Source organism: Rousettus aegyptiacus, unplaced genomic scaffold (genome assembly GCF_014176215.1).
Source record: "Rousettus aegyptiacus isolate mRouAeg1 unplaced genomic scaffold, mRouAeg1.p scaffold_m13_p_13, whole genome shotgun sequence".
NCBI classification, from domain to species: domain Eukaryota; kingdom Metazoa; phylum Chordata; class Mammalia; order Chiroptera; family Pteropodidae; genus Rousettus; species Rousettus aegyptiacus.
This window is the reverse complement of record NW_023416288.1, coordinates 21,120,760-21,146,487: the sequence shown is the minus strand read 5'-3', so window position 1 is coordinate 21,146,487 and position 25,728 is coordinate 21,120,760. Positions and strand designations below refer to the sequence as shown.

At 38.9% G+C, this 25,728-nt stretch overlaps 1 protein-coding gene and 1 long non-coding RNA gene across 4 annotated transcripts in view; one reads left to right on the top strand and one right to left on the bottom strand.

The window, feature by feature from the left end:
• LOC118610804 overlaps positions 1-25,728 on the bottom strand; it is a 105,920-nt gene that overhangs the window by 23,369 nt on the left and 56,823 nt on the right. For 2 of the 3 annotated variants that reach the window (XR_004954086.1, XR_004954089.1), the window contains exon 1: positions 18,326-19,574. This is a non-coding gene — a long non-coding RNA (uncharacterized LOC118610804). Of the gene's footprint in view, positions 1-18,325; positions 19,575-25,728 lie in introns of those variants that run through there. The other variant, XR_004954087.1, reaches the window with a different exon arrangement.
• COL28A1 (collagen type XXVIII alpha 1 chain) overlaps positions 1-25,728 on the top strand; it is a 131,839-nt gene that overhangs the window by 90,064 nt on the left and 16,047 nt on the right. Inside the window, exons 28-31 of the mRNA XM_016133678.2 lie at positions 17,316-17,384; positions 17,922-18,002; positions 18,095-18,130; positions 24,076-24,112. Coding sequence (XP_015989164.2) covers positions 17,316-17,384; positions 17,922-18,002; positions 18,095-18,130; positions 24,076-24,112 — 223 coding nt within the window. The remainder of the gene's footprint in view (positions 1-17,315; positions 17,385-17,921; positions 18,003-18,094; positions 18,131-24,075; positions 24,113-25,728) is intronic.

Genomic DNA, 25,728 nt, shown 5'->3' with positions numbered 1-25,728 from the left:
ATTCTGACAAAATCGATGCCAGATATATATATATATCTGATTACAAATTTACCTGCTGAATTTTAAGCTCTTGAATCATTTTGAACTGTACTTTATATCTGGAATATGGCACAAAAATAAAAACAACCTAACTCCAGATACAGGTTTCATTAGGAATTCGGAGAGAACAAAGGTAGGATTTTCCTCTCTCCTTTTGCCTTTCTCTCCTCTCCCTTTTTCTCTCCCCTCAGTCAATGATAATTATATGTTGAGACATTATAGATGAAATTATGTGATTTAGGACATATATGACAGAAGTGCCACTTGTTGTTACCTGATTTCCCTGCCAAACTCTAGAAAAAGAGGTGTCTACCTTCTATTGGCCATTAGAAAACTTTCTGGAATGTACTTCTTAATAAACTAAATCCTCATCCATAGTATAGATGTAGATGTGAATATATTTCCCAAAATCTATTTATAATTTCAAAAACCTTTATATATTTTTATATCAAGAAAATGCATCTGAAGAGTCTTTAACAGTCTTTAATGTAGTCAAAGAGATCAGCTTCAAAAATTAGCAAGACTCTATATGATCTGGGCATCCAATTTCAAGTCTTTTTCAACCCCTCGGCTCTCATAGATCTAGTCATACTGAAAGTCTTTCTGTTTCCTGTGAAAGCCATGTTCCCTGACCCTGGTGCTTTAGCATATGCTGTTCCCACTTCTTGGAGAAATCCCTTTCACCTCTCACTTCAACAGGCTCACTCTTACTTGTATGTCAGGGCTCACATGGGGCAGCACTTCCTCCAGAAGCCATCCCTGTCTCCCTAAATCTGTGTTCCTTTTGTGTTTCCATGGCGCACTGCATAATAACCCTCATCATAGAACTTATCACATTATATTGTGTTTGTTCTCTTATCTAAACACCAGACTCTCTGAGGTATATGAGATTAGCAGGTGTCTTATGTTTATTTTTTTTTGTTTTTGTGTTTTGTTTTTCGTATCCTGTATACCTAACACATGCCCAACTCACTTTAGGTATCCAATAAAAATGAATGGTTACCGTTTGTAGCCTTTCTCAATATTAATATCTTGGTAGTTGTTTAGTCAGCAACTACCATGTGCTAGGCACTGTGCTAAGTGCTGAAGACAGAAATGACCATGATGTCTAATGTACTATACATGGAGATTAGATTCTATAGAACTGCAGTCTTTATTCCCCTATATTCATTTAGTTTAAAAATTAAGAATAAAAACATATGGTAGAGAAGAAAATAAAGGCCTATGAATCGGGTCTATTGGTTCTTTATCTTATAAAGGATAAGATGGCTTTGCTCAATATTTTCACTTGATATTTACTTCACTAACAGTAAAAACTACAAGTCTACATAGTCTGATTCTCTAAACATCTTTATAAGGAAATTTTCTTTCAATCTGAGACATCTGCTACATACCTCTCTCGTATGCCATCTGATTAGTGCAATATGTTTGTTTTGAAAGTATTGGATAAAGAATGGTATATGTCATGGGACTGGGAACCAGTAAGACTTAATCCATATATCACACACCAAAATGAGCCCACTTTTTCTGAGCCTAGAATATATGTGTTTATAATTTACCACTTCTCTTTGCATAAGATATTAATGTCATTGCAACCAGCCTTGACAAGAAGAAGTAAAATGTCCTCAAGTTTAACCCTGGTTACTTTGCTTATGAAATAATGAACTGGAACTAAATCCTAATAATGTCAGCCAATGTGGAAAACAGTTTCCCAGAGTAACCAGCTATATTGATGGTAGATTCTAAAGTATGAGTTAAAGAACGAAGACTCGGGGTAATACTTCTCCCATTGGGGGAATCGCTTCTCTACCTGCTTTGTTTATTTTGTCAAGAACAGTCCCTTATATTGTCAAGAATGTGTTCTTTGTCCTTCTTCACTCTGCATTCCTAGCCCCTGACATTCCATGCTTCATGTTAAAAAACAAAAAACAAAAAACAAAAACAAAAACAAAAAAAACTGGGGTAGAAGCTCAGGCAGTGCATAGGTGAAATTTGGGGAGTTCTTAATCAGGGATTGGGGATATGAACCCATGCCTAGCATATTCGAGGAACATCAATGGTAGAATGACTGGAATGTAGTGAGTCATGAGGTGAGAGAAGAAGCTATCAGAGGGCTTTGCACAGAGGGATAACCTGTCATAAATCATGTTTAAAAGTATACTTCTGACAGCATGTGGCAAATAGACTGTGAGGGTACAAAGACAAAATGCTGAGATAGGAAGATATCGCTAAAGTGCAGGTGTGAGATGGTGGTGGTTTAGCCCAGGTAGGTGATGGTGGAAATGGTAAGAAATGGCTAGATTCTGGAGTAGGTGTGAGGTATAAGATAAAGAGTTAAGGATGACTATGATTTTTGATCTGAACAACTGGAAGGATAGAGTTGCCATTTTCTGAGATAGAAGAGACTATGAGAAAATGGGTATGGGTAGGTGTGCAAGAAATCAGTTTACATAATCTGAAATTTAGATTTGGACATGTAAAGCCAAATCTCCAGTGGAATTATTAAGTAGATATTTTGGCACAGAAATCTAGACTTTGGAAAAGAGATCAATACAGAGATATAAATTTGATTTAATGATATATAGATAATATTTAAAGTTTTAAGAATGGATGAGAACAAATGGGAAGTGAATGTAAATAGAGAAGATAAAAGATCCAAGGACTGGGCCCTGGGCCCTCCTGCATTTGGAGGTTTTTATGATGAAGAGGACATAGCAAAGGAGACTGAGAAGTAGTAGCCAGTGGTGTAGAGAATCAAGAGGAAGTGGCTCCTAGAAGCCAAATGAAGAAATGTTTCAGGAATGAGGGCATAGCCCACCATTTTCATTGCTGCTGATTGGATGAGAACTGAACATAGATTATTGGCTCTGACAACATGGAAGTCATTGCTGACCTTGAGAAGAGATGTGTGTACACACAGACAGACAGACAGACAGACACACACACACACACACACACACACACACTGAGACAGACAGACAGACAGACAGACAGAGAGGGAGGAAGGGAGGGAGAGAGAATAAAACAGATGGAAAAATCTTAACAACTGATTAATCTGAGTAAAAGGAATATGGAAAATATTGTATCAGTATTGGAATTTTCTGCATTTGAAATTATTTTAAAATAAAAAGTTTTTAAAAAGAGATAATGGTAAGAAAAGAAGTGAAGACAGAGCGTACATGCAACACTTTTGAAAAGGGGAACACAGAAACTGAGTATGGATTGATATGTGAGATTAAGAAAGCTCTTATTTAAGATGGAAGATGTTATGGTATCTTGTATGCTAATGGAAAAGATCTAGTGAACAAGGAAATACTCATGATGCCAAAGAAAACAGAATTGCTAGAGGCATGTCCTTGATCTTTTGAATTAGAATGAGCTTCTACTAAGTCCGCTTCTTTCTAACACAAGAATCTATTCAACAGCATTCTAAAGGGTATCTGGCCATCTCGACCTTGCTTGGACAGTCCAAGCAATAGGAAATTTTTTCCCTTTTTTGTATATCTTCTAATGACCTTGCAAGAAATTCAAGAAGCTTTGTAACTTTTAAAAATGAAAATAATTCATACTTGTATCAAATCCAACTATTTTACAATCAAGCAAAGTTGTGAGAATTTCCCTCTTTCCCCCTCAGTGCTTCCCTGCAGAGGTTGCCACTTTTTGCAGCTTGGTGTGTAGTTTCCATAATTTTGACTAGATGTGTAAACATATACCTATATAGTACAACAGCCTTTAAAATCATTCTATACAGAATTTCCCCAGCTTCTCCACCTCCCATCCAGTTAAAAGAGCATGAATGGCCCTCCAAATCAATATAAAGGTTTACTTTATTTTTAACAGCTAAATAGTAATCCATTACATGGATGTAACATAATTTATATATTTCTTTTCCTTAAATAATGCTACAGAGAATATTTTTGTATTTTCCCATACTTGTCCTAGTATTTCCATTTCATTGGGTTTTGAAAGGCTTATTCTACAGCTATAATTGGTAGAGTTTCCTTCTTTATATTGAACTAAAATCTGCCTACCTGTGAATTTTTCTGCTGCTGTTAATCCTTTGATGTGGGTTTCTTCTTCTATTTGAGCATGATTCTAGGCTTATAAAAATTTGTGAACACAATTTTATTGTATAGATATTTATCTCTTTTACTGTTAAACTTTAACTCAAGTCTTTTCTTGCTTGAAGCAAGTATCATGAATTAAAAACCTGAGTTAACATTGTTAACTGAATTTTCTTGAAAAGTATGTTTTTATAGGAGACTGTGACTTTGTAGATCTTTTCACATTATTTCAATGTTTCTAGGCCTCAAAAATGTCATTCACATCACTGTATTCTGTGGTATATCATGACCAACAACTCTTAAGTTGCCATTAAACAGTCTAGAAGAGTTTGCAGGGAACATCAAGAGAAAATTTCCATATATGAGTAAACTCCACCCCTCTGAAAGTGGCATTTGAATTGTCAGAAATAGTATCTATCATGTTATGCTAGAAGCAATGAGAAAGGAAAACGGCATATAAATGAATGAGGTTGAGGACTGCCTCTAGAAAGTATTAATTATAAGGCTCTATTGTACTTTTAATTTTTTTATTTTTTAAAAAATTAATGTAATTTTCTTTATTAAAAATAGACTTGACTATATTTATCATTTCCTTTTTTAAACAAATTTATTATTTTCAGATATTGTGCTTATTTTTTATTGTGGTAAGAACATTTACCATATGAGATCTACCCACTTAAAGTTTTGAATGTATAATCAGTATTGTTAACTATAGGTAGTATATTGTATAGAAGATCTTTAGAACTTATTCACCTTGTGTAACTAAGACTCTATACCCGTTGAACAATATCTCCTCACCTCCCCCTTCCAGCCCCTAGCAACTACCATTCTACTCTCTGCTCCTATGAGTTTGACTATTTTAGTTATCTTACATAAGAACAATTGTGCAGTATTCGTCCTTCTGTGACTAGCTTATTTTATGTAGCACACCCTATGTTTATTGCAGCACTATTCACAATAGCCGAAATGTAGAAATAGCCTAAATACCTATCAAGGGATGAATGGGTTAAGAAAACATGGTATATTCACACAGTAGAATATAATTCAGTCCCCCTAAAGAAGGAAATTCTGCCATATGCAACAAAATGGATCATCCCGGAGAACATTATCCTAAGTGAAATAAGCCTGTTATACTTTTACTTAAAGAATTCATAGGACTTTATAAATATTGCTTCTTGAATCCCCGTAGCATATTCAAAAAGAGACATATAGAGAAGCGAATATTGTGAATTCTGGTGAAAGATGTTCTCTGAGAGGGCAATTAGCTAATAGTGCTTTCTGTGCTTTTAATTCCTAGTGGAGAACGACTAGTTTACAGAATGCTACTATCTTTCAGTAGCTATAATCCTTTTTGACAAGTGATAAAACTGGGAGGACAATACAGAGGCATATATCCTATAATTCACATCTTAAATATAAGAATTTAAAAGCAATATACTTCCAATAAATAAATGAATTAAAAATAATAATAAATAAAAGCAGTATACTTCCATTATGGCTTTTTGAGGTCTGTGCCTGCAGTATCCCCAGAATTTCTACATGGGAGGGGCAGCATTCTAAATATCTGTATGGCTGGGGGCCTGATCAGGAAGCGTGTTGGCAGAGCGGCCACTCTGCTTACAGTGAGTTGGAGGTCATCAGTGGGGCTGAAGGAGATCATAGGATGAAGGGTGGGGGTGATCACCCCTTGGTCTGATCTTCGGTGCACCTCACCAAATCTACTGACAGGAAATAACAGGCCTAAGGGAAGACCTGGCTGAATGTCACATTGGTATATTCTTTTTGATATAATTAAACATGTAATATATAGCATAAACAATTTCCCCCTTCCTCCAGAACCATATGGTAATGATATAAAGTAAACACCATTTTTTTTCACCAGCCATCACACATAAAAGTGTGACAGTTAAGACACATTCATTGTGACAGCTGGAAATGCTACTTTCCGCTTATGTATAAAGCTGCCTGCTCTACTTTTCTGTTTATCTTAATAGAAAAGATTCTTGCCATGCATTTCCTCATGGTGTTTCTGAAGCCTATGCACGCTGAGCCTAGTTAATTCTTATTAGACTCTTCCCTTTGGCTATGTGTCCAAGGATGCATAGCTTATACATTTTGCTATAATTGGAATTTCTAGTTTTTCTTTTGCCCCATATAAAATAACATTTATAAGTTCCAGGCACTAGGATCTGCATATCTTTGGGGGTCAATATTCAGCCTACCCCAGCATTAAATCAGCACAAAGGAGGCTTTGCCTTTCGTGGCTTCTGGGTCCATTCTTGTCTGTTAATGAACTGGTATATGGAAAAGAAAAGAATAATTGCAAAAGCATAGACTATTTTATGGAATCCTTTCATTCATCACACTTATGCACAGGGACTCAGTATTGTGTTAGGCAGGAGTACTCGAAGCAGGAGGCTGTCTCCTGATGCTGTGGTAGCAGCCATGGCCACATAGGTCAGCAACTCTCGCTGCCCTCACGACCTTGCAGCATAGCCGAAGTGGCCTGTGCAGTCTGAAGAATGCTCTCTAAATGAGTCACAGCAGTTTTCTAACTTCTATTTGTGGTAAACCCCTTAACTGCTTTATTCAACTGTCCCTGAGGCCAGCACCATGATAGCTATTAATAAATTGGACCTGGATTCAGCTCCAGACTCCAGGCCAGAGGACCTGCCTAAAAACACCTCCTTTAACTGAAATCTCAGCTGGCACTTTTTCATATTTTGTTACCTCTTTTTGACATTGATCCTTAAAACCTTATCATAAAATTTTCTCCTATTAACCAGAGAAGCACCTAAGTACCCATGGAGGTTTGTAAAGCTAAATAAGACAGCATCTAGAGTGCAAGGTCTCTAGACAACTTCCACCAAAAAGAGAGCCAGCATCCACATCCACTCTCTCTAGCTCAGTATGACATGTAGGGCCCTGAAACAGGTACCTCGGAAGGTAGAAAGATAAATAAGATGAAGTATTTCTACTTTGGGAGTTTACAGGTAGGACAGAAAGGATGTGAGCATTCCAACCTGCTATGAGACATGCTACAAGGAGGCGTGGGTTGATATGGCAGTATTGCTCTTGGCTAGGGAGAGGGCCGAGTGGGGAAGACTCCTTGGACGTGTTTCATGGCTAAGACTTGCCCACAAATGCAACAAGGGTATTCAGCAAGCATAGACAAGGTCGGAACACACACACACACACACACACACACACACACACACACACACACATCCCAAGCCTGAAAGAGTGAGAGGTGAACAAAAGAGGGAAGCCAAGAAGAGAAACAGATGTAGCTGAGTAGAATTTTTGTATTTGATAGATTTGGTTCTGAAATGGCTAGCAAGTGGAAAGGTCTAGAAAGCAGATATAAATTAGGCCTGGAGCTTAGAGATTGGTGTAAAATTGGGGATTAGAAGATTAGAGGTTACACCTATAGGGTCACCACTAATGCTATGGATGTGAACAAGATTGCAAGGATAATACAAAAGTAAAGGTAAGGGACAAAGGCAGACATCTACCTTGAGGGCGCAGATAGTACCAAGAGAGACACATGAGTTCTAAAAACCCAAACTGACAATGAAACAAACAAACCACTAGAAACTGAGGAGAAAAACCAGGAGACTGCACTGTGCAGACAGCCAGCAAAGGGAGCATTCCAGTGTCCCTTGTCCCTTGCAGAGGCAACTGCCATAAAGCCGACCTTGTCGTTTTGTATTTTTCATTTGCAGTACAAGTACATTCAAATTCCATGAAAGATATTCATGAAATTTGGCAGGTTTTACAGAAGGCTATTTAGGCAAAGGGCAGGACAAGTCAATTTATGCAATTGAATCCAGCTAGTAAAGCCTCTTGATGCCATGATACTCTTTGCGCTATGACCTATAAATGTATTTAATTCTAGCATTTATACTAAGAACCATTTTATTATCAGAAAATGAGACTAAATTCTGTGAATTGGATTGAAAATCATAACAGTGAGCACATGTCTACGAAGCAATCAAATAGTCTAGTTAAATGGCTTGACTGTTGCTGAGACTATTTGCAAATATTCATGTGCTACTTATTTAATCAGTTTATCATCTGCTAGTAGATATAAACAGAAAAATGAAAGCAGAGATTAAATGTTTAAGAAAAATGATTGGGGGAAATATGCCCAAATTGAGCACATTTGCCTATGACTATTGTGAGCTGAGCTAGGCTAGTTTGGACATTAATGATCTGTCAGATTCTTTGCGATTTTATCAGTAGCCTCTGAAGATTAAAAGTTGATAGGACTTACCTGCCTCTTACTAGACAACATACTAGTAGGTGCATGTTTTAAATACAGCAAGTTTCAGACAGAATTCTACCCTATGTCTGGCTACTTATTAATAAGTACACACAAAAACAAGGACTGAAAGCTTGGTCCAAGTTCTAATTCTCCATCTTTTTAAGTTCTTTGCATAAAAAAATCACTCCGAGGCAAATATAACAATATTCTCATGATGGGACCAGTTAACCCAGGTCAGGTCAGGTGAAGGGATTTTTCATTAGGGGAAAAGAATAGGAGATACCTATCCTGAATGAGTTCTAGAATTAGGGTGTTCTACCAGATGTGTTTGGCCGGTGAGCTCACCTGGCTCCTGTACCCACACAAGGGGTGAGGTACCTGTGCAACATTTCTAGCTACCACATGTCTTGAACATCCCTTATTTCCCCACGGATAAATTGTTGCTATCATCCCTCTGGAGCAAACTCAGTAATATGTGAAGCATACGTCTTTAATGGACCACTAATAATGGTATTTCAAATATTAACTCAGCACCCCTAGAGTGTAAACTAAATTAATTTGCATGTGCATATATTTGTGATACATTTATTTTGTGATATATTTATTAAGGTAAATTATAGGTTGCTTTATTAAATAAGCATCAGGCCATCTTACTCCCTATTAGACAAGGTTAACATATCAACATGGGACATTCAATTAGAAGAATTCAATTCCACAAAGGAAAAGATCTTAAGAAACTAGAAGCTCTTGATTGATTTTCAGGTTAGAGATGAGGAAACTCCCTAGCTTCTATGGTGTGCTGAGATAGAACTGAGAGATGAAGAGCAGCAGAGCCTTTGGAGGAACTTCCAGCTTTGCACTTAGAAGGGAGAATTACTGTTCAAAGCATTGCTGTGAAATCAGATACAATCCAAGGTGACGTGAAAGACATTGCAAAAGCATCAGTTTTATCATTTATACACTTGCTCCCAGAGTTATTATAGAAATTAAAATGTCTAGCTCTATTATTACCTAGCTCAGTCTTTCACATCTAGGCACACAATAAGTAGAAGTTGCTAATTACAACAGGAGATTGTTATGTTCAGAACATCAGGAAGGAGATAAATGTCAAAATGCCAGAACATATATTTGTTCTAGGGATCTCTGGGTAGAGGTCTGTGGATAAGTGCCTTCTATCTATATGTACAATTACAGGTATTCCATAGGGCTCTTGGGAAATACTATTTTCCTTCTAAAGTAAACAAGCTGTGCCTAAGAAGAATAAGAAAATAACCCCTTTCAATACAGAGTGATTCCTGGATTCCAGGCCAAATACTGAGGGACTATTCAACACAGGTCTCTATGACTTGCTTACTTGACCATTTACCTACTAAATCAACATCTTCATACAATACTGGCTTTCTTCAAGTTGGCAGAAGGCCACCTGAATAAACTTTTACTCTCCACTTTGAAAATTTATAATACTCTGGTTCCTAATTAGCAATATTCTAATCACCATCGAAAAGGAAGAAAGGCAAACGAGGAGAGGCGGAGGAAAGAACAATAATTGATTTACTCTAGAATATTTGGGGGGAGGCACTACAAAATGATTGGATGGGTTTGGACTTTTAATATGGTTGCTTGATTGCATCCTGCAAAGAAAATTTGGTACAACAGTAAAATGCTTCCTCTTTTCATAGCTTCTGCAGCAAGCGCTCTCAATCTAGAATGTTCCAATTGGCCTATGACTAAAGGTTAGCCAGAGGTTTCCTTTGTTTTCAGTATATAACCAGGCCTCTGCAATTTCTCAGACAAAGCGGCAAATCTTGATGGAGGAGAAGCCTACACTTCTGATTGAGCTGGAAATACTGGGGACACCTTTAATGATTTCTGACTTTAGCCCTTTTTCTTTGTAAGAAAAGGAAAGTGATAAGGAAGAAAGCAGCTCAATAATAAAAAGAAAAAAGGTGTAAAGATAAAAAAATAAAATGATTAAGTATTTTCCACTGATGCGAACCTGGCTTTGGGCCAAAAATCCCATTTAGGCATCGGCTGGATTTTTTTTCTCTAACCTACATTTTAGTCTGAGGCAATGGGCAAGTGCTAAAATCCTAGAACTTAAAAAAATGTCTCCCCATAGTGGACATCCTAGAATTGTTCTGTAAATGTGAAGTAGGTATCCCTATACACTAAATAATGATCTCTGTTATCACCTATGACGTGATGGAGGAGACTTCAGAGGCGTTATCTCGAACAAGAAGGGAAGCCAGCAGTGAGGGCTCCCTTGCCTGCTGTGCAGCACAAGCGTTGAGCTTTCTCTATGAGCATTTATATCATCCCTACACAGACAAAGTCACAGCATGGTGGGAGACAACCAGTACCAGGCTCATCAACTGGCTGTGTCTAAGTGAGGCAATGCTATTGCTGGTTTAAAAGGTTGAACTGAAGTTGATGTGAGTGTAAATCCTGGGGCAACGGGTTTCTGGTCACCTCGTAGACTTTCTAAGTTCAAAGAGCAGAAGTTTTCTCTAGATATGGAGAAACCCACAACCCTGGCTTTGCTTTAGGTCTCCTGGTGTTCCTTTAGTCTATGCGTTCTCAATCTTTGGGTACAGATGCTTCAGCTCCTGTAGCTTTGATAGATTATATCTTTTTGCAACCATTCAGTACATTCATTCATTCATTTAATATATTAATGTTTAACTTTTGAAGTAATTTCAAACTTGCAAACTAGTTGCAAATATAATACAAAGAATAATTTCCCATACATCCTTTACCCAGATTTCCTAAATGTTAACATTACTGTATTTGCTTTATAAAATTCTGTGTGTGTTTACACACATTATAAATTACTTAAAACATGAGAGTAAGTTGCAGATACAATATCCCTTTGCCCCTAAATACTTTAGTACTTTTATACAAATAAGCACATCCTCTTATAGAACAGAGTAAAATTATAAACATCAGAAAATGATTATAGTCATGTGTCACTTAATGACAGGGATGTGTTCTGAGAAATGCATTAGGCGAGTCCATCATTATGCAAATACCACAGAGTGCACTTATGCAAACCTAGATGGTATAGCCTACTACACTCCTAGGCTGTATGGTATAGCCTATTGCTCCTGGGCTACAAGCCTGTATAGTCTGTTACTCTATTAAATACTGTAAGCAATTGTAACACAGTGGCAAGTATCTGTGTATCTAAATGTATCTAAACATAGAAAAGGTATAGTCAAAATGCAGTATAAAGGGTAAAAAATGGTGCACCTGTATAGGGCATTTAGTGTGAATGTAGCTTACGGGACTGGGAGTTGCTGTGAGTGAGTCAGTGAGTGAGTGAGTGTTGAGTGAATGTGAAGGCCTAGGATATTACTGTAACTACTGTAGACTTTATACCACTGTCCCACAGTCCTCTCCCTGCTTCCTTCCAAGAGGGTCAGAAATAGAACAGTGAAGTTGTCAGTGCTGCTCAATGAACAGGGATGTGGGCTGGACTGACGGGAAACAACAAGGAGAAACTGGCTGGGTGAGACACAGATCACCATCATGGTGACTGTCAAGAGGGAGTGGACGGTGGCCCGAGAATCAGTGGGAACAGAAATCAAGATGACATAAAGGGTCGTAGGTTTTGTCACGGCCATGTGGTTTTGGTATTGCATGTGGGAGCGGTGGTCAGGTTAAGGAACTTTATGGTATAAAAAAGAGGGTGCTTAACATGGAGAGGATGTAGAATGGAGAATCTAATATTTGACTTTGGAAATTTGTTTTTGGTTCCATTGACCCTATCTGACACAAAGGGCTCTCTCTGGCATTGGACCGATGGAAGAAATAAAACTTCTCTATGTTTTACATCATTACAACCTGAAAATATTTCCAAAGTACAGGGATAGGCTGGCTCCATGCTATCACAGAAAGCTTTTACTAGAGTGGTAGTGGCACTTAAGTACTTGTTATGGTAGCTCCTGCGGACTTGTGTCCTTGTCTAGGAGCTTAGGTTCCCAACAGAGTTTACAGTGACATACACCGAAGACTGTCAGGTTAGATCTGGGAGGGCTGTAAGTGCCCTCTGAACATGTAGCACCATGGGGACAGGCTCCTCTGTGCTGACACAAGTCAGTGGCTGGCTAATTGGGGGGCAATCTGCACTCAAAATTAAGGTGCTGTGAGTGAGAGGGAATATATCGGCAAGGCCCACAGATATTGCTCCGGTCAGAGAAAAGGAATTCCTCCTGAACCACATAGCCTTGTATTTCTTAGAGGAAATGCATCTCCATTATAATCTTACGGGACCACCGTGGGGTAGACGGTCCATCCTTGACTGAGACGCCATGCCACACGTGACTGGCTACTATTTAATCTATAGGCCTTATTCGGTTTGCCAAGTGTTCCATTAATTCTTTTTCATTTTTAAAAGAATACTTTTCATTCGTTAGAAAAAGTCCTCCTTCTAAGTACATACAGTTCTGTGAGTTCGGCAGACACACAGGAGGCCTCTAGCAGTCTGGGCTGAGCACCGGGCTTCTGACCCTCCCCAGGCAGGACTGCATTTCTCACAACGGTCTGGGTCCGGGGCACATTCCTGCAGGTTTTACACCATCCTCTCAGCTGTTTTAAGTTGTCACCTGTGCCCTAAAAGTGACAGTGTTTGTTACACTTTCGCCTGCAGCTAAAGATTTTTAGAAGGCTTTGTGCCTGTCCCAGGAGGACTGCTGCTGGTCTCTCTAGGCTTGCACCCCCTGGGGGAGCTGCTCCCAGTCTTGCCCGTGTCCAGCCTTTCTCTTGAGCACTGGCGAGGTCCCCAGAGGAATGCATGTGAGTGGCTGTGAATTTCCCTTGTGCTTGAAGCTCCCACGGGTTCTATCCTCTCACACTAACCACACTCAGACTTTAGCAATTTGTTAAAATGTTTACTGAATTCTTATTACCAGCGTGTATGACAACTGATGTCCCCAGCAGGTAAGTGCATGCCAGCGTCCCATCCCTCCTGGGAGGAGCCTATATTTCCTTAGACTTTGAGCTAGTTGGTTGCCCTGCAACCACAGCTCTATGATGGATTCAAGGAAAGTTGTGATTTCATAGATTAGCTAGCATTTTTTGTTGTTGTTTTAAGAAAAAAATCAGCCTTTTCTAGTTTTCTACACTTTAAGTAGAAGCCAAACATCCATTTTATATATATATATATATACATAATATATATATATATTTTTAATATCATCTATGACTTTGACCTTACCAAGAAAACATTTGGAAAGCAAAAACTTATTTCGTAATAAAAAAATTTTTATTAATGATTTTAATATCAGTAATAAAAAAATCTATTAAAATATTCAGGTACTTGTGCATTCGCCTTAGAAATTTCTCTCCCAGAGAGTAATCAATCATCTGAAAAATTAAAACGATCATGTCTTTAACAGGACAGATCTAGGGGTGAGATATAGTAGTTAAGAATCTGAGTTTGACATTTGGATTTAATTATATTTTCAGACGGACAGGATCTTTCCTGCAGTTGCTTTTGACCCATGCTGAAATCATTGTCTCTCATTTTCCTGACACTTGTAAGGGGCAGAGGGGGGACGGCTTGGAATCTAATTGGATAGCACTCACCTCTGCCAAGCTAAGGCATGGACTTACTTGCTAAAGGATTTTAGGCATAACTGCTCTGAAAGTTACAGAAAGAAAGGCTTCAAGTATCTTGAAGGAAAACTGATGATTAAAAAAAAAAAAAAAAGCCTTTATTACAGGGAAACCTAGCTGCCTAGAGTAACTACAGCTAACAATTATGTATAAAATGTCTATATTATGAAGTAAAGCAAAATAAATACCTGGACATGGGGCTGATCCTAACATGATAATTGGCTACTCTGATGTTTTTCCCTCAGGGCACACCAATGAAGCCATAGCAGCTTTTAACTTTGTTAGGAAATTGTGTCATTTCTTAAAGGCAGCTAGTTAATCATAAACATTTGCTGAACATTTTCTATATTAGCTGCACTAGGAATCTGAGAGGTTATAATAGTTATTCTGAATAATTGTCAGAAAGGTATTGAGTCCTTTCTGGACCCACTTTGTCTAAATATATAATTCTCAGTGATAATTCACCATCACAGCGCAATTTCAGCTCCTTTGTGTTTGTCACACTGTTCTGCCCTTTGGGGTTGGGACAAAGCAAGCCTTAGATTTCCTTTGAGTTCTCCCATGAACCTTTAATCTCCCTTACACTTGGCCAGGAACCCTCTCGACCCCTCAACCAGTAGCCTCATGCATCCCCTTGCAAACCCCAAACTGCCTTCTAACCAGGTACATGGTTGAATGAAGATGTCCTCATTCACCTGAGAAATCCAATTTATGCCAAAGCATCATTTACTGATACATCTTTCTTAAAAGGATTTCTTATAATTTTTATTATATATTTTTTAAATATATTTTTTAAATTAGAATAGAGAATGGGAGACTCTCAGGCGGGTATCTTCCTACCGTCCTTCATAGCACTCTGTGGGCTGGCCACCTAGTCTATAGGTAGGCAGACCCTTCTAGTCTTTACACTCCAGATGAGTCTGCAGATTGACTTAGTACAGCATGTGTTCAGTCAGAGCAATGAGGCTGGTCTGGGTTAGCCGCACATTCCCATCTATTCCTCTTCATCACGCCTGTGTTAGCAGTGCAATCTTTGGAAACAGAACAGATTTTTCTCCTCTCATTTCTCCAGCCTGAATCTCCAGCGTGGCATCTCAGTGTTGGTTTACTGGTTTGGACTTATGTAACTGGCGCCAATCCCTATCCAGGGTTACGGAGCTCCCAATACGACCAGGTGTCCTGGTGAGAAAAGACTGTTCTCTCCTGACTCTAAACTGAATAAAGAGGACCAAGGATCCCTGCTTGTCTCCTCTAACCAACTAAGCAACTAAGAGAGAGACATTCCTTCGGCGGGGACGGGGTCAGGGGCAGGCGCATCTCCTTGGATAGGCCTGGGATATCTATGCACGGCCTTGCTAAACAATCACTGTGGGCCCTCTATGCTATGGCGTCGTGCTAGACTCAAGGGTTACCAGGGTGAAGAAGACACTCAGCAAATGCATTCTCTGCAATCTGACCATTGTAAGGAACTTGTTCTAAGATTTTGAGAGCTGAATCGAGGAGGCAAAACTGCATTCCCACTCTCGACATTTGTTTAGAAACACAACATGGCAGAGTTCCTAAGAGTTCAACCAAGTCAACCTGCCGTGAAGGGCTAGGGCTGGGTGCAAGAAGAATGAAGCCCTTCGCTCCAGCAAGAGAATCTCTACTTGTATTCATTTTCTTTTGCACTCTTCTGCATAAGATTGAATAAAAAGGCTTTCTCCTGGAGATGTGTGCAAGGCACAAAGAGATATAAAAGAGTATTCGTTGAAGCATTATTTATAATAGGGAAATACTGAGAACAATCTAGATGTCTATCACTAGGATAATGGATAAATTTTAGTCTAGTTATTTAATGGAATAGTGTACAAAACCAAAAATTGACAAACTAGAACTACATGTATGTTCACAGATAAATTGCAAATAGATAATATTGAGATTTAAAATACAAATTGGATGCATAAATATCACTTATTTCAAGTTTAAAATATTAAAAATAATATTTCAGAGAGATTTCCTCTCTCCTTTGGGGAATGGGATCGGGTATATCGGGGGTTTCAATGGTATCTGTAGTATTTCATTTTTTAATATGGTGGTGTCTAGGTGAATGTTTGTCTTTTTCCACATAAATTTTGTGTGTCAAAAATATTTCATTAAAACACTTTTAACACACAAGTGAGAAGGTTCTGTTGGTTTAAAAAAGCTCTAAAGCCCAATAACTTGGAAAGGGGGCTCAGGATGCTGATACTCAAAGTTATAATGGTCTCCAAACAATCCTCTGCAGCTGCTTCCATGAGTAACCATCTAAAGTCCATTCTGCCTTCTTATTAGGCCTATGGCAAAATGCACATTTTACCCTTACCCTCATCCATGATTCTTATTTCTCATTTATCTATCTATCTATCTATCTATCTCACTATCTTTCTATCTTTCTATTTATTTATTTATTTTTAAATTGAGCATACCAGTGATTCTAGTGGGCATGGTTAGGATACCTTTGAGAAAGATGCTAAAGCTATGTAAATTAGATCCCAGGATCCCACGGTCCTTCAAACCTTCGCCACAGACTCATTGCTAATAATGACCTAGATATAAGTAGGGGTTGAGTATAGGATCCAAACAGCATCAGTACTATGGTTCATTAGTGACTGTTCTTATTTCATAAAAATACTTTAAACCTGCGTGGTTTGGGGGGGAGGAGATTTAGGAGGTCAGGAGATAATATTAAGATATGGTGAGGAAAGTTAAAAGCAAGTCCTGAAATGAAAACATTTTTATTTTTTGAATTTTTATTCTTTGAATTTTTAAATTTAGAATTTGTCTAAATTTAGATAAATAGATTCATGTTGCTACAAGTTATCAGGGATAGAACTAACTGTGTATGGTGAATTATATAAAACTCCTTGGTGTTAATTGGGGACAGATGCTATTATATGCTCTTTCTCTGTGTTAAGATAATACATGCTTTTAACATGCCAAAAAGTTTAGAAAAATGTAAAGAAGTTTGTAAAAATTACTATTAATATCATAACTGAAGTAATAGCTGTTTGTTATTTGTGAACTGATTGACATCATGTTCCTAGTTTGAAATCGGCCAAGATGGAAGTGTTTACAACACTAAGAAATAGGCAAATCCCACAAATCAGCTATCTCGCTTCTACTTTACACTCAGAGATTAAATTTTTTCTAGCAAAGCATTGAGCCCATCTGACATATATATGTATTTCCCCCTATTTAGATAATGCTATAATGTAGTTTTGAAACTGCAAGTATATATCTGATTCAAAACGTATTCTGAATTATCTTGGAAAATTAATGGGAATATCCCTTTCTTATATTGTGTTTAGGGGGAACCAGGACCTCAAGGCTTTCCAGGGTTAAAGGGCATGACAGGACGTGGCCTCCCAGGCCAGAAGGTAAGTATTTCAGAACCTTAAAAACTGCTTAGGTTGAGGATCTCAATAGCTTAACTTGAACTTGGAAGAGCTCTCGTAAGACTTGTCACTCTTCTCCTTAACTTTATGAGGGAAAAAATCCATTTGACAGTGAATCCTTTTGCATTTCCTTTCTTAACTTCATACATGCTTATTTTATAAAATCTCATTTTCTTCATTATCAAAAGCCAGCTGATAAGGAATAAATCCTTATAACATGTAGATGATAAAAGATAACTCAGGCATCAAATTATGCAATAGTTGAACTTCCTGAAGGTAGGGAGCTGATCCAATGGTATTGAAGGTCTCTTCACTCTGAGATCTCTGGTTCATCATGAATTGGATTATGGTACCTGGGAGGAATGTACATAAAATGCCCCCCATTTTTTTTTCTTATCATACATTTGTATCGACAAGAACCACAGGTATTCCCAGTTTTAAATAAGCCAAATTTCAGAATTTTTCTTATTTGGCTTTAAAATTCCTATTCTAAACTTATCTTTTCACTGTATTATAAAGGGAGAGCATGGAGAACGGGGCGATGTGGGAAAGAAAGGCAATAAAGGGGAAATTGGAGAGCCCGGATCTCCAGGAAATCAGGCAAGAAGTGATTTTTAAAAAAATCTTACTGTAATTTTATACATTAACTAGTTCCAACCTATATTGACTGTGACTCTTCTTCCGCTAACCAGGGGTTACAAGGACCAAAAGGAGACCAAGGACTTACGGTGAGTGTCGATCCTCGAGGCTAACTGAGGGGTTGTGCTTATGAAATTATTACATTCACATTTTAGCTTCAACTGTATGAATTCTTTTGATGTGGAGTTCCAGTTGCTATTTAAATGATAGTAGGGCTACAAACTCAAGGTTTACTTAAATGCAGGAGGTAAGTGAATCTGAATATGAGGGAGAAACATACCTACCTGGCAGCCCTTATCTGGTTTCCTGGTGCAGATATGTTACTCTCTGCTGATCCCTGGTAGAAATGTAATGAGGTGAGATGATTACAAGAAGCCAGATGACCAAATGACTTTGTATTTTACATCATTCTTCATATTTCGGAATGGAGGTCCTTTTTTTCCTAATTCTTTTAGGAAGTGCTCTGAGAACTGCAATTACAAAATTGGAATTATTTTTTGGTACTGATTCACTTATTCAAATATTTCTGAAACATCTACAAACATTTCCCTTTCCATCTCCCTACACCATTGAGAACAAAAAGCCAACCCTTTAAAGTCTCCTAGGGTGGAAAAGTTCTAGAATTTCTATAGCAAAGTCTAATTCTTCCTTTCTGACTTGAAGGCACTATATCTCCTGGAGTAGAGAATAGGGACCTTCTTTTTTGCCCCCTTTTTGATTTTTTGGAGGGTCGTGGTCTGGGGATGCTGATCCTAGACACTGCGCTGGGCAACTCCAGGTGTGTGGGGGGTGTTCAGGTAGTGGAGGTGAGAGATGCGAGTCAGGCACCTGACAAACAGAGCTACATGTGTTTTTCTATGGGTCATCTGTCTTTTTCTCTTTGTTCTCCTGCACCACAACTCAGATACTCCTCCAAACCCCTACCCCACCCGGATGCCTACGGTGGTTGAAGCAGCTTCATATGCAGCAATTCCTCCCCAAAAGTAGCAGAGGAGAGTATGTGTAAAATGCCCAGAAGAAAATTCCCCATAGGTTTATACCCTCCCGCCTATTCCAGCATGGGGAGGAGGACTGGTTTCCTTCATGTATTCATTTGTTCATTCATTTCACCAACATTTATTGGGTGTGTACTACCAGTCAGGCTCTGAGATAGGCACTGGGGTTCTGGAATAATAGAGAATAAGGGAATAAGATATTTCTGCACTCAAGGAGCTCACAACCCAGTAGAAAGAAAGACAAGCAAGGATGTTCACCTGCAGTTTGACAAATGCTAAGATAGAAGTAGATATGTGGGTCCAGAGCACACAAAATTATGTATGATGATATTGGGGGCAGATAGGTTTTTATTTCTTAAGCAGAAGGTTTTTAGCCAGGAGGCAGAGATCTCAGAAATGGAGATGTCATTCTGCTAACCTTGGCTTTCTAGATTCTAGAAAAGGGGACTAGCATGAGGGAAAGATTTAAGGAAAAGAAAATTTGCATTCAATGAGACTCAGGTACATGAATGGCACCGTGTTAGGCTCCTTCACATCAGCACACCCTTACCCTCCCCCCGCCCCCCCCCCATACTGCAGGGTACCTGGGGGCCTGTGCTTTAGAGACCCACGCGGGATCTCTAGTCTTTCTCCAGCTGCTCCCCTCCCCCCTCAAAAGGAGTCCTTGTGGCCTCGGGAAGCAAGGAGCACATGCCCCCTGAGCACATGCCCCCTCTATACCACTCTCTAAATACACAGGATCCCAGAATTGCCAGCCCAAATGGCCCCTTTGGGGGAGCTGACGGTGCTGGCCTGTGTACATGGGCCCACCCAAGGAGTGGCCAGGGGCAGCTGTTTTCGGGGGTTTTTGACAGAGCTTGAAAGTGAGGACTGTGTTTGCCACATGAATGCTGACCAAGGACCATGCAATGTAGGACTGATGGGGATGGGCTGCAATGAGAAGGGGATAGGCTGTGGGCCACAGGCCTCTCTTACCCAAGACCCCACGTTATCCACACGATAGCTCCATGAGGTAGGTAGTGTTATCTCCACTTCAGTGAAGACAGAAAGTTTGAGCAATATGCCCAAGCTCACCTTGCTATCAAGTAGAAGAGCCCTATAGCCAGGGTTGTCTTGTCTGATGCCAAATACAGGCTCCTCCCCCATGAAAGGTGTTCTCGGCAGGCTCTTTCCTCTCCCACCCCCATTCTCTCCTGATCAAATATATTCCCAAACAGCTATCAATTGCCAATTCATTCTAGACTAACACATTCCTCGTTTAAGAGGCAAATACCTTTGGTATTTGTAGAAGGCAAGATTCTACATTTGCCAAAGACAGGAAGCTGACAGGGATGATCAATATTTTAATAATTCACACAAAATTGCTTCCACAAAAGACTCTTTCCTACCTGTCCCTTAAATGTTAGCGTTCCTCAGTGTCTGTCCTCAGTCTTTCCTATCTTCAAACTCTCAGGGAAGGACAGCCATTAAAGGCAGGGGCATTTATAGTTTGAAAAGGCTAATTAAATATAATAAAGTTGTATGGAGAATTTAAAAAATATTGTTTATATATTATAAACATAGGAAAGAATATATTTAGTAAGTGAGGGGAGGCATACTGGTTAAAAAAAGGTTGATAAGCCCTGCTCCACATAATCCTGTCTGCCATCCCTGTTTCAACAGCCAGCTGTACACGGGCATTTCTTAAATCTGACTGCAGCTTGCATTGTTCTCCTGAGCACCAGACCTTGTATACCTACTGCCTTCTGGACATCTCCAGCTAAATGTCCCATAGATGTATTGAACTCAGCCAGGCCCAACCCGAACCCAGTGATCTTCATTAGCTACCACCCTGCCCCTATTCCATTCCTCCCTGTCTCCGAGAGTACACATCATCATCTGCCTCCTCCTGGACTCCTTTCTCCTTACCCTGTCTTCCACTTACTCACCTACCCCCTTCATTCTCCCTCTGAAATGACTCTCCAGGCCAGTCCTTCCGATCCATCACTATCACCGCTGCTTTCTGGCATCGTTTTCTTTGCCTGAACTGTTAAGAAACCTCAAACCCCTCCACTGGCTGCCACAATTGCCTTTCTTAAATAAATGTGTCATCAGCTCTCTTTTCTGCTTAAGGCCATGTGTCTTCTCACTGCCCGGGATGAAGCCCACGCTCTTTAACGTGACACAAGGAGTTCGACTGTCTTCCACGTTTCTTGTCATTCTTTCTGCCACATACATTTAGACATAAATTTACTCAAGTCCTGTAATGCACTGTGCTTCGTGTGCTTGGTTCCTGCCTAGAATGCTCCTTCTTCTCTTCCGCCTACCCCACCCCAACCTGGTCAGAGTCTACCTCCCTGGACCACAGCCCCATCCCCACTCTTCCACCCCTAGAATTCTCTACAGAACAACATGGTTCATTGGCTCCAATCCAACAGCACAGCACTTACAAAATTATTTATTTGTCTACGTCTTACTAGACTATGAATCTTTTGAGGAGTATAAATTTACGCCTTCATCATTGGCAACAAATAACCAAAGTAGTCATTCAGCAACTTAGTGGAAAGAATAAAACTATACCAGTCACTTAAAAGCAAAGTATATGAGGAAAAGATTAATGTACATACATGACTACTTAAAGGATTTTAGACATTGTTATCCTATAAAAGCATATTGAAAATAATTGAAATGCAAATTTGATATATAAATTATTCTTAAAGTCAATAAAAGATAAACATTCTAATAGAGAAATAGACAAAGGGCAAAGACTATGCCAACAGAATACGACTTGGAAGTGTGTATAAAATAAAATTTAGCCTCATTAATAATCAAATAAGTACAATTTAAAAGAATGAAATATTTTTATCAAATGGCAAAGATTATAAAATAATAATTACCAGTATTGTATATCTAAAATAAAACAGGCTTTTCTTATATACTGCTGTTAGAGGGATCACTGTTACAACTTTTCTGCAGGGCAGCTTGGCGTTACTCATCAGGAGTCTTAAAATGGACATGAATTTCACATCAGTAATCAAGTTTTTCAGAATACTAAGTAATATGGGAAATTAACACGCTATAATATTAAACGAGAAACTATAATCATAAAATGTAGTGTGGTATATAGTATTTTCTTCAGTTTAAAAAAAATTAAACATAAATACATAAATATGTACATTTCTCCTTTCTAGAAATAAAAAAAGTGAATATATAAGTATTTCCCTTTCTAGACACATTCTAGTTTCAAATTTACTAAATGCCTCTCTAAATGTGCAAAAACATGATGAGGCCTCAAAAAAAGGTAACCGTCGATTCTCTCATTTTATATAATTTTAGGAGTTTTTAAATAGCCACTTGGAATTATTGGCTTCTACCTAATTTGCAGTAAAAAATTAAATCAAAATGCCCTGCGTATTCCTCACGTTTCTGTTAAGTCATGTCACCAGCTATGCCACCGTCATCCCAATTCTTCCATTATAGGTTTTTGTCCTTAAAACTTTGCTTTTGCAACTGTTAAATTTTCTCTTCTTAGATTAGGTCCGCTGCGCCTTCCTGTTAGATTTTCTAGGTTTCTGTTTCTTTCATCTATTCAGTCGATCATCCCTGTCAGCTTCCTGTCCTTGGCAAATGTAGAATCTTGCCTTCCACATTCTCATCCCAGTTACTTGGAAGCGTAATATTCAGGGCAGAGCACTGGCAGACTTACTTCTAGCACCCAGCTCCTCTTGGATTATCAGCCTTTCCCACGGAGGTGATGGGCGGCAGGACCAGGAAAGAGCATTCAGAATGCGGGCACGCTTTATGAAAGAGCCAGAGTGAGAGTATTTGGAAACTGGAGAGGGGACTTGAGAAATTGGGGAGTGCTGCAGACATAGAGGAGTGGATCCGGCACAGAATGAATTATCTTTTGGCCCTGGTGCTTGCCTTGGTTGCTCAGCACATCAGGTAACTGAATACATTCACTGCCCGCACCATTGCGAGTAGTACAATGGTTTCCCCTTATCCACAGAGAATATGTTCTAAGACCCTCAGTGAATGCCTGAAACCACAGATAGTACCAGATCTTATATATACTATGTTTTCAACTAATACACACATACCTACAATATAGTTCAATTTATAAATTAGGCACAGTAAGAGATTAAGAAAAATAATAAAATACAATTATAACAATTTATAAACAATATAAAAGTTATATAAATATTGTTGGTCTTTCACTCTCTCAAAATATATCACAGAAATATTCGCTCTTACTGTAGATCTTAGCAACTTTAGCAAATGATTTTTTTTTTCTTTAATAACTTGAGAACTTTCACCTTTGCACTTCAAAGAAGCACTTGACAGTTTCTCTTTGGCATGTCCAAACTGCCAGCATCACTATTCTTCTTCTTCGGGGCCATAATTAACTAAATAAGGGTTACCTGGACACAAACACTGCGATACCACGAAGACTAAGTGGCTAACGGTTGGGAGCTTGTACAGCGTGGACACATTGGATAAAAGGATGATTCACATCCCGAGTGGGACTGGGTGGGACATAGAGAGATTTGATCTTGCTACTCAGAATGGCCTGCATTTAAAACATATGGCTTGTTTATTTCTGAATTTTTCTGAATTTTTCATATTTTCAAACTGCAGTTGACCTCAGGTAACTGAAACCACAGAAGGCAAAACTGCAGATGGGAGAGCAGGAGAATACTGGGCTTTGCCTGCCAGACCCTGTGCTAAGAGCTCTGTGCACATTACCTTGTTTAATCTGCACCACAGCCTTAAGACACAGGTCTTGTTAGGTTACCTTGTGTCCAAGGTCAGACAGCTGACAAATGCGGAAGCCACGATTTGAACTCAAAAAGTCTGAGCTATTACATCTCGCAACTCAAACATATTTCAGTTATGACATATTATGGTCAACTTTTAACCTCTATGCTATTTATTTTATTTTCTACAGTGGAAAGATTAAATCAAATGACCCAATGCCAATTGTAATAAGATATATCTTTTATGGCTATAGGGGAAAAAAATGGTCATATAATTAATACATTTTTCTTTTTTTCCTCCAGAGAGAAGAAATTATCAAACTTATCTTTGAAATATGTGGTAAGATTTGACTATCAAGAAAAAAAAAAACCCATCACTTTAAAAACCAACCCCACAATGTTCCGTGTTGGTCAGGATAATGTGTTCACCCAGAGGATGTATATTATATAGCTCATGAGAAAGTGAAGCTCATTTGAAAATTCAATGGGGAAAATGAAAGGAAACAGTGAGAGGGGCTGTGGGAATTCTGATTTAAGAAAAGAAAATCTTCCTGGGGTGGTTACGAAGTGTGAAGATGCTGGCCTAGAGTCTGTGGGCAGCCAGGCATTCTAGGGACACAGCTTGATCATTTACATTCAGTGACATTTACCTGAGCTTAGGGCAGAGACAACAACAAAGGAAACAGGACCACAGGGGCCTGAAGAGTATTTGAGTCCAGCCTAGCTGGTGGCTGTTGTGTCTTTGTTTTCCTGAAGCGAGAAATCTTTCTGAATGGAGTCGTCAGCATTATTTCTAGAGTGCATTTCACTTCAAAGGCAAGAGGACAGTGTCCGGGGGCCATCTCACTTCACAACTCTATGTAAATGCTTCTAGGGCTTAAATACATTAGAGTTAAAATAGTTACCAAAAGGAGGAAGTAAGGAAAAGAGATGAGACGAATGGCAAGAAATTAATGGAATAATGGAGAAAAACTTCTGTGTTTAAATGGGACAGAAGAAGGAATATCTTTGTTCTTCCATACAGAGAATCCCAGAACTAGCGTGCCACTCAAAAGACTTTAAGAACCAGCCTGGGGCTGTGCCTGGTGACGGGCCAATTTAGACATGGCTTCTGAATTCTGGAAGCCCAGTAAAGATAGCACCCGTTTCCTCGTGACGTTTTGTGGTAGGGTTACTGGGTAACATAAGGATATGGATAAACCAATGGAACCCTGATCATTCTTATTGCCTGATGGTGACTCTGGCAACTGCTTTAGAAATTGTTTTTTGACCAGTATTCTCACTATCCTCAAAAGGTTTCACAGTGTGAATGGACTGCTGGCTTCATTGATAAGATGGGAGTCATCTTAGTCGACATCATGGGTGACTGAGGACATAAACTAGAGTAGCCAGGGATAGCTATTCTTGTGTTCATACAAAGGCCCTAATCTTTCCACCATAATTAAAAACTTTCATCCCATTACTTTACCCACTGGCCATGCCAATGAACAAATCCCCATTTTCATGTAAGGACATGGCTGAAGACTAAAATATGAGCTTTCGGATTCAGAGTAAATACAAATGATGGAATAACAAGTTTAGGATAGTGCTTATCTCTTAAGGAGAGGGAAGGGAATATAATCAGGAAGGCGTACACAGGGGAGCGGATGCCAACTCTTAAAAATATTTTAGTTTTTAATCCGAGAAATTGGCACTTAGTGTTTATTATTTTGTCATCTACAGTGTTTTGGGTTTTTTGTGCATTTTTTTGGTAATAAATCCTTTTTGAAAAAAGTCAAGTATAGAAAACAGAAGGGAGACAGTTGTCAGCTGTGTTAACAGTCACAGAAAAGGAAAGTAACAACCCAGATCTCAGATTCATCTTTGCCTGTCTCTCCCTTCCCCCCACCAATCTGATACCAATTGCGGATGTTTTTTCATTTCTGCAATGTTTCTATCTCAACATTCATCTTTTAG